At 52.4% G+C, this 9,497-nt stretch overlaps 1 protein-coding gene across 2 annotated transcripts; it reads left to right on the top strand.

Moving 5' to 3' along the window:
- Positions 1–1,298: 1,298 nt before the first annotated feature.
- LOC131206479 (FAS-associated factor 1) lies at positions 1,299–5,921 on the top strand. Of its 2 annotated transcripts, none has more exons than XM_058199043.1 (11): positions 1,299–1,388; positions 1,604–1,907; positions 2,130–2,198; positions 2,264–2,597; positions 2,663–2,999; positions 3,069–3,497; positions 3,563–3,693; positions 3,762–3,910; positions 3,986–4,140; positions 4,209–4,821; positions 4,887–5,921. In XM_058199043.1, exons 2-11 carry the CDS (start codon positions 1,869–1,871, stop codon positions 4,965–4,967), a joined length of 2,337 nt encoding a protein of 778 aa, XP_058055026.1. In that variant the 5' UTR covers positions 1,299–1,388; positions 1,604–1,868; the 3' UTR covers positions 4,968–5,921. The 2 variants fall into 2 exon arrangements, with proteins under 2 accessions (XP_058055026.1, XP_058055025.1); XM_058199042.1 differs by having other exon boundaries at positions 3,066–3,497.
- Positions 5,922–9,497: the final 3,576 nt, after the last annotated feature.

Genomic DNA, 9,497 nt, shown 5'->3' with positions numbered 1-9,497 from the left:
AAGCTACATTTCGGTTGATCCTTAGATACTTTAAGTGCAGTTCGAAGGACTCCGAAGCCGAATACGAATTTCGAAAGGATCGCCACACATACACATGCACACGATCCTCATCAGCTGTCATCAGCTGAATCGCGAAAAGCGAATTGTCACTTTTACGCATCGATTGCCCGTCGCAGGTGTGTTGGTGCGAACGTCAGTGAGCCGCGCCTGTGTTGGTGGGAAGGCGAGCGCGAGCGAGAACGAGCGAGTCAACCCCGCGGAGAAAGAGTTGTGGTGTATTCTTCCGAGGATTTTCTTTCCTCGCTCCGTCAATGAAGACGACATTCGTTTGACGCGTTTTCTGCGGTGTAACGTGCGTTTGCGGTAGCCAGTTCGGGAACGAAGAAAGAAAACAACTTAGGGACCGCCGATAACGCACTTTGTCCCCGCGAACCTGCGCCTCCGCTGGCTTGGTGGTGTGCGAGAATCGCGCGTGTCCGTCGAAGGCAAGTACACAAAGTGAACCAAGTGGTCCCTCAATTCCTGCATCGCTGACCCGTTATTTCGGCCCATCCATCATCACCCTGCCGCGGATTGGGCCAAGAACAAAGTAGCGGATCGAGCAATCGTTGCCTTCCCATTTCTCCCGGGGGGTTTCCTTCCGAACATCTTGCTGCCTACTTCTCATCGCCCCCATCGCTGCGCTCGCTCACTGCTCAACGCTCATCGCTCGCTCGCACTCGCGGCTGTCATTCACCTTTTTACTGGATTCTGTCGATTCATTTACCGTTTGTAGTACACACAACTTTGGTTCTGAGAAATGACCCGTCATTGGTAGCGGAACGTCGAAAAAAAAAAACGGTTCGCCACAGGACCTTATTTTCCCAAGGTGCAGGGTAATTGCCAAGCCAATGTGTGCCAATGTGTACTACGACGACGCACAGCGCTAGAAGGGGTGGACAACGGTGGTGATTGTTCAAGTGGAAAACGTTGCTGAGCCACCACACGGAAACAAAGTGTGGTACGTAAGAGGGGGCGAGCGAGACACAACCAGAACGAATCGGGTGCGCGTCGGACAGAGAAGGAAAGAGTCCCGCGACGGGCCGTTTACATTGGGTCGTGAGTTTGTAAGTCGAAAACAACGTGAAAAGTCAGAGCAGGCGAGAACGAGTGAAACACGGCGGTGCGTGCAAATTTCGTGGCTAGAACTCTATTCCCTCTATTCCTGGAACGCTCGGCTTCGTGCCACGGAATGCGGAATGCCCGCCGTGGGCCCTGTGCACTCGCGGGAGGGAAATTACCATTACCCGTCCCACCACCTTGGGGTGGCGCACACACTTCCTGCATCGTCGTGCTCACGCGGTGGGCCCATTTTTCCATTTCCCTTCTCGTCTTGATGGCTGTTCTCGGTACATGTGGGTCGCGACGAGGTGTCTGCTTCTATCAGCAGTTCAATCTCGGGTGGTCCTCGAATTTCTCGTTTGGTTCCCGGCAATCTCGGGTGTGAGACTACCTCTACAAGCTGCGCGCCCTGAATTGCATGTCAAAGTCGAAGTCATTTTCACACCACTAATCGCATCTTTCTATCGTCTCTCTAATTTCCATTTATGCTTTATGGTGGCAGGTTTCCGTTGTGCTAGAAATGTGTATGTAGCCTCAAAGTGACGTGACAGAACAAAGCCAAAAGCCATCCGGACGGATGCTATAGCAACTGCGGTTGTGTAGTAGCCGCGGTGTAGAAGCAGGAGCCCAGTAGGCGAAAGAACCAGTAGGCGCTCCGCCAAACGTGCGTTCCATCGAGCTTGTCTACGAGTGCAGTCTTTGGTGAGCACATTAAAAACTGGCCGCGGACGGAGCACCGTGCCAAAAACACATATTCGCTGTCCGAGATGTCCGAGAATCGGGACGAAATTCTGGCCGATTTTCAGGTAAGTTTCCCGGAGCAGGTCCTATCGGGGTAGCGCTCGAAGCGCACCAGTCGAAGTAAGCCAAAGTCTCGGTGCTTTGTGTAGCTCTTTGTCTTTGTTTACTGGTTGACTGGTCCACTTCGAAGGTGGTTTTTATTTTTAAACGATCCTGTGTGTGACTAGAGCTCATTCCGCTGTAAACTGCGTGCTTCATTTCGTTTCGATTGAACCGTTTTCTTTTAGAGCATAACGGCCATTGACGATGTTAGTGAGGCGATCTTTCATCTGGAGGAATGCAACTGGAATTTAATAGTGAGTGATTTGCGAACGATCCTCGCGAGACGAGAATAGCAAGTGCTTCCGTTTGTCTCTCCCAGTCAGCCATACAGCGTGTCCTGCCGCAGGATCCGTCCGATCATCAGCATGCGCCACCGGTGGCTGCCGTGCCATTATCCAATCACCGCCCGGGGTCCGGTTCTTCGCTCACACACAACAGTAACACTGCCGGCAACCGGAATAGCAGTAGCAGCAGCAGCGTCTCCGCCCTGTTCGGTGGCGGCGCTGGAGGGATGTATGCTAATGAGCTAAATCACTTCGAAGCCGTCTCGAACGTGGAGGAACTAATGACGGCGCCGTCGTCGCCGGTGAAAAGCAACTTCATCAACAACAGCAACAGCGGCAGCGGTGGAGCCATCAACAACTTCGATGCTCGTAAGCGGGGACCGAACACGTCCCACTACCGGGTGCTTTTCTCAATCCGCTTCGTGCGCTTCCAGGTGCATCCACGTCGCGTTCGGGCAGTAGCAACGATTTCCGCACTGTTCTCAACTATCTCGACACAAAGCCGTACGATCTGCTGTTTAAAATACACTTCAAGAACGGGGTGCATCTGATCAACATCTCGAACCACGCGACGATCGGTGATCTCAAGGGGAAGATCTTCGACAAGACCAACGTCCCGGTGTGCCGGCAGGCACTGAAGGGCTGGGAGCCGGGCAAACAGAAGGACACCCAGAACCTCTCGACGCCGCTGAAGTCGCTCAACATTGTTGGCAAGGAGTTTAACCTGATCCTGAATGATCTGACCGAGGAAGGTTTCGTCGGCGAAGGAGGGTAAGAGAGGAGTGCGTAGTAGGAGGGACAGGAATGTGGCTTACAAATGTGATTCTCTAACGACAGCAGTGATGCGTTGGCCGTGCTCAACCAGCAAACCTACACACTTCACATCAACGTGCAGCCCGAGAATCGGTTGCTGAAGCTAAACTTTCCCGGCCAGCAGAATGTGCTCGCTATCAAGAGTGCCGTCTACACGGTGACCGACATTCCCGTGCGCCATCAGGTGTGGTCCGGGTGGCCCAGCGACGTCACCAACGCGATGACGCTGGCCGAATCGGGCGTCGGGCTCGAGCACAATCTGGTGCTCAATCGGTCCGACGACAGTGCAACCAAGATCACCAACAACAACAACAACAATAGCAGCAACAACAACAATAACGGCGTTGGGAGCAGCAGCAACTATCTACGGAACGTGCTGGTTGGTGCGGGAACGAGCGGAAACAGTGGCAGCGGCAGTCGCAGTGACCTCCGCCGACACGCTTTCAATGCCGCAGGGTAGGTGCCGTACACTGTGCACTGAGATCGGTTACCAAAAACTGACGTTTTTTCCGATTCCACAGCAACGACAGCCTACCGATCATAGCGATCGATTCGGAGAGCAGCGGCGAAGAGTTCGAGGATGCGTCGGACTTTAACAATGACGACGACATTTTTACCGAAACTCCAATCATCAATCAGCAGAAGCGTTTGAGTAAGTTTGCTCGGCAGACAGTGGGGTGCGGAGTGCGAGAGCATTAAGTGATCGTTTCGCTTCCACAGTTCCCGATAATACGGACGATGAAGCGATCGGCAGCATACAGTTTGTGGAAAATTTCGTCGAACGGTACGGGCCGCAGCATCCGATGTTTTTCCAGGGCAGTCTTGAGGATGCGCTGAAGGAGGCTTGCCATCGACCGTCGGCTCGTGATGTACGCAAAGTTTCTCCGCCACGGGCCATTTTCCAACATTTCTAACATTGGGTGGTTTTCACTTTTACTTTGTAGCGTAAATTGCTGGCAATTTATCTTCACCACGATGGCAGCGTTCTGACGAATGTGTTTTGTGGCCAGCTACTGGCCTGCGAGAGCATCGTGCAAATCTTGCTCGATCATTTTGTGCTTTACGGGTGGGATCTAACATTCGAAAGTAATAAAAACATGTAAGTAATCTAGTCCACGCGGCCCCGGAAACGATTTAACGGCCCCGTGTTGTTCGTTTTGGTGGCAGGTTTTTGTCGTCGATATCGGCTTGCGTCGGCATGACGGCTTCGATAACGGTACGCAATATTCCGACCGATCGGTTGCCGGCGATACTTGTGATATCGAAAAATCGCAGCCAGTGCGAAGTGTTCCAGGTGATCTACGGGAACGTTGGTGTGGACGATCTCCTGTCGAAGCTAATGGAAGCGTCGGAGATGTACAGCGAGCAGCTAAAGATGGAACTGCGTGAAGAGAACGAACGGCACGCCCGGGAGCAGGTGAAGTTGGAGCAGGATGCGGCGTATCGCGAAAGTCTGGAGGCAGACCGCGCCAAACAGGAGGCCAAGCGACAGAAGGAGATGATGATGCAGTCTGAGCGGCGCCGGCTAGAGTCGGAACGGGCGGAGACTGAGGCGAAACGGGAAGCGATACGGGAAATGGCTCGCCAAACAGTGCCGGACGAACCGCAGCAGAACGGCGGCGACAGCATCACCAAGATCCGCGTCCGCACCCCGTCCGGGGAGATGCTTGAGCGCAAGTTTATGGTCGAAACGAGGCTCGAACTGTTGCTAAACTATATCACTGCCGAGGGCTACCTGATCGACGAGTTTAAGGTGATCTCTAGCTGGCCCAGAAGAGACGTAAGTGGTTGTACGAGAAACACCTACCGGGGGAACGGAGTTAACGGTACAGCTTTTCTTTGCAGTTAACCGCACTGAACCCCGCGAGCACGCTAAAGGAACTGAAACTGTACCCGCAGGAAACGTTGATCCTCGAGGAACGATGATTTTGGATCCGCGTCGCGTGTTGTACTTTTTCCACAGATCATCATCATCAGCAGCAGCAGAAGCTTGGTTGGCATGTTGGAGATTTTTTCTTTTCGATTCATTTGTCACACCACCGGAACGACACGTGCTGCGGGGGGGTTGCGTGCGCCGGCGGCGTGGAACGCAAACCCTCCCTCTTCGTTACGCTGTGTCCGTTTCGCACGCTGCCTTCCGAAAAAGATTCTCCCGAATTGTGCTCGTCCGAATATTGTGTGCACGGGTTTTGCGAAGCAACGGAAGGGCCCAAATCTGTAGTAGAGTGTCATAAATGTTTAACGTAGGTTGAATACTCCTATAGTAGTTGTGTTTTGTGCTATGATTACGCTACGATGCTAGAGGTTCCATTACAGCGCCCAACGAATGTCCTAGGCGAATGGTTTTTTCTCGTTTTGGAAGTGGCTGCTTCTTCGGCTAAAGCCGGGAACAAAGCTGTGATGCACGCCACTCGCGACCTCTCGGCTACTAAAAACCCGTTCTCATTTGTAGTGCGTATGACCATGTTAGAGAGAGAGTTAGAAATGTATTAAAATTGTATGATGATCATGCTCCCATTTGTCCCTACTTTTCTCTGATTTTCCTTCTGATTTCTGCCTCTATAGTGTGTCCGTGTATCGTGTGAATTTGCTGCTGTTCTATCTACTGTACTGTCTTTACATTGTAACGCAGCCACACCGTGAGTCACGATTCTACCGCAGGGTCGAAGAACCTTTTTTTTATTTTACCTGTAACTCCTACGTCGAGGACGATGAATGGTGATAAATATGTTACTATAAATGGTTTGTTTTAAAGAGGGCGTTTGTTTCATTCTTCTACCGCCGCCGATCCCGAGCAGCAAGTATTCGAAGCAAATAGAGGAGAACTAAGTGTAAGAAGATGCAAAAGATGTGAAACAAAACAGAAACAAATAGAAAACTAAGAAGGATCTGCCAAACCACACACCCGAGTCTCACGAGCGGCTGAAAGCTTTTATGCGGCATGATGACAAAAGCATTTACAATTGTGGCTGACCGTCGTAAAATAATGTTCTTCTAACGTACAAACGAGTTTCAAATCAACCACCCATCACGCGCAACCCAACTTCAACGAGCCACTATAAACGGAGCCAGAGAGTGAGAGAAACTATGTTTACTCTCTCTCTCGTCAGCTGATGTGCGCTCTCCTCTCTCCGCCATCCGCATACCTGCACAAACACATACGGATTGTCATTCGCGGAAGTTTGTTGTTTACCTTTTTTTGGTGCTATTTTTCAGCCTCCTGCATCGTAGAAAAAGTGTCTTTGCTGACAAATAACTCTCTCTCTCTCTCTCCCTCTCTTGGATAACCGTGTTATCTCTCGCGGGCGATAAGACACAATAGAGCATGGGTGATCTCTCCCACACGCAGAAGGAGAGAGAGCGCGGCCGCCCGTTGGCGCTCCCGAAAGGGTTTTGCGATCTTGTGTTCATTGAACGGCGTACGGCGGTGGTCTCCTCTCGGTTTCTCGGTGGGTCGCCAGAACGACGACCAGACGACGGACCAGACGCGGACGACCGCGGATTGCTGAAACCGTGATCCGCAAACAACGATGTGGCCATTGTGTGGCCAGTGCGAGTGCAAGTGAGACAGACCACGCAGACAGTGCAGTGACGGTGCGAAAACGGGCCAAGAAAAGCACAGAGACCGACCGCCTTCTCCGTGGGCCACCATTCTTCTTTATCCTCGTTTGTCGGCGGCGGCGACCGTTGTTGCAGTCGAAAGCGCATCGTGTTGTGGTGGATATCTGTGGCAAGAAAAGAAGCCCTGTTCCGACCGCGGGTTCAGCGCGGTGCGGGGTGCGTTGCTTGTGTGGCGGAGAATCGTGCGGTACGAAATTGTGCGTCGCAGTTTTCGGTGGTCGCGCGCGTCACGACGGCGGCGGCCTGTCCATTTGTTAGCGCACGGATGCTATCTGTTTCCTCCTCCGTGTCCTGTGTGCCCGTGTGCGGAGAGTGTGTGACCGCGGCGTGGTGTGGCGCGTTTGTGTAAGTGTCTCGCCTGTGTGTTGGGCAACAATCTTGGTCTCCTTTTCTTTTGTTTCTTTGAGAAAATCCGCAGTCTGCTACTCCGAAATGCGTGGTTCATTTTCAACGCACACTACGCATCCCAAGAACCCACGTTCCCGGCTTACTCCGATCAGGTTCGGTATGGTGTGTGCGCGTGCGAAGAAGAAGTTTCCTGTTCCGGAATTTGTCCCGTTTATTTACCTTCTCTTTAATGCTTCGAGCTACCCGTTCCCGAGTTCAATAGCGAGCCGAGAGATCCGAAAGCGGATTGGAAGATAAGTACACACCGGCTAGAAGCGCACTGACACAGCGACCGAAGGAGCACTTTTATTGATCCGATGCTGTGTCCCCCCCTCGGGTGCATATGCGGCACCGGTGGTTGGCGGATTCCAGACGACGACGGCATGGCAACAACTACCAACAAACTGTGCCTTGTGCCAGGAGGACGACACCACGAGTCAATTTGCCCAGGAAGAACCTGACTCGGTTCGCCTCGAAGGCTCTCGGGCACCTGCTGCTGCTGCTGCTCCATGGGATGGAAACGAACGAAATTGATTTGCGATTTCGGGAACCACTTTCAGGCATGGAAGTGAGATTGAATCAGCTGATGGGGAGTCACGGGTGGTTCAAGTGTCAGTAACTTTCCGTGTCGATAAGAGCGAAACAATGCACGATTATTCCGTCCATGCTTTGATTGGATGCATTTTTTGCAAGAAATGTACCACGAAGTGTCAGATAGCGAAGAAGCGCCAGGAAACTGTCCACGGTGAGATGGCACGGTTGGTGGCAAGATGTTGATAAAATCATTTCAAATGTGTTCGCAGTTTCTGGGCTGGAAACAAGCCATCGTTTCCGATAGGGGGCTCCTTTATCGCTCCGGCGCACGACGTTTCGAAGACGCAAGGAACGCAATGGTGCGCACGATGCACATGATAGTAATTAGAGAGAGAGAGGCTTCTCCGTCGTCGCGTTAACCCGTTCTTCCCAGTCCGTCGACCTCTTGCGGTCGACGGTGCGGCGATCCGGGCGATGATGCGCGACCGGCTCGAGCGAGCAACGCGGTCCGCAATTGGCCACACCGTAATCAGCGTTATTGGCTAATGGTATGCTGCCGTCGTGGCCGTCGTCGCATCGTAGTCTCGATCCTGTTTGTTGGTCAGCGCACGCTGGGCTTAGGCGATCCAAATGGTTTTTGATTCGAACCCTAGAGCCAGACCATGTGGCCAATCTGAAACGGAACTGGGCCGGAATTTGTTATAGAACAAAAATAAAAGCCCAGTACGCGCCGATGGCCATCGTCCACGCATCACGCACCCCTGTTGGTCACTGCGCTGTGTTGGCCTTCTGTGCTGCCGATATGTCTGGCGAAGTTGTATGAAGCTCACCTGCGACACGTGCGACGCAGCTTCGACCAAGGGGCACGGCGAAAGGATAAATCCTGGCGCGTGTCGACGACCCAGATGCGGCGCCCCGGCTGTGGCAAAAGATGGCAAGGATTGTTGCCGACGTGACGTTCGCTCTCTCACTCTCGTAAGCTGCGAAAAGGAATAGAAACGAATCGAAAGCCATTAGACGCAGGGATACATTATGCAGATGAACAGGTCCTTCTTGGGTGTAGGGCCAATCGAACACAGGGCCGTGGGAATTGGGAAACCGTACGGTCGGCGTCGATCCGCTCCCGCCGGGGGCCAACGAGAGCGGCCGTCGTCATCTTTAATGGCTCACAGTGACTAATAGTTTGCGCGTCGTGAGGCGATTTGATTCGTAGTAGGCGCCGCCATGCTTAGTAACCAACCGATTTTATATTAGCACCCGGCCCGGCTCGAAATAAATCATTAGCGGTCATTAGCAATTGCCGGCCGTCCCGTTTCGTCTCGAGTACCCGCCGACAAAACGTGAGCAGCGTCTGCGAGTGCCAGGGGAGCCTCCGGAAGGATTGTGTGCCGCACTGTCGTGCATTTCTAATTGCACTCCGATCTCTCACATATCGGAACGCAAGTCCCCCGGAGTGTCTTTCTTGGTTCGACCGTTGCCTAAAATATTCGCCTTGGCCGTAAGACCACACCTTCCATTTGTGGATCCAATTCTACCGTGGGTGATAATTTCGCCATTATCAGCCTGTTGGCAGCAGTCTGATAAATGAGTGCTAAGATGATAAGGATGAAGTGTACCTTGGTGTGGCGTCTTGGCCGAAAAATGCACTAGAATAAATCACCCCACCATGGCCATGGTGTCCCGCGCCAAATGTAAATGATACTAATGATTGTCTTCTTTTTTAGTAATTTTTGAAGCTGTCACGCCTCTAGCGTAAACATGGAAACAGAAGTTGCCAACCACTCGAGAATGGGGGCCGGCATACGGAAGTGCTCGGTCGGACCTTACTTTTTCCTCGTCACCATTGTTTGTGGTGAAGATTCACGGGAAAATTATGAAGTGGATGGCGCTGTTTGATGATGACAAGAAAAGGGC

Source organism: Anopheles bellator, chromosome 1 (genome assembly GCF_943735745.2).
Source record: "Anopheles bellator chromosome 1, idAnoBellAS_SP24_06.2, whole genome shotgun sequence".
NCBI classification, from domain to species: domain Eukaryota; kingdom Metazoa; phylum Arthropoda; class Insecta; order Diptera; family Culicidae; genus Anopheles; species Anopheles bellator.
This window is presented reverse-complemented; position numbering and strand designations above follow the sequence as displayed.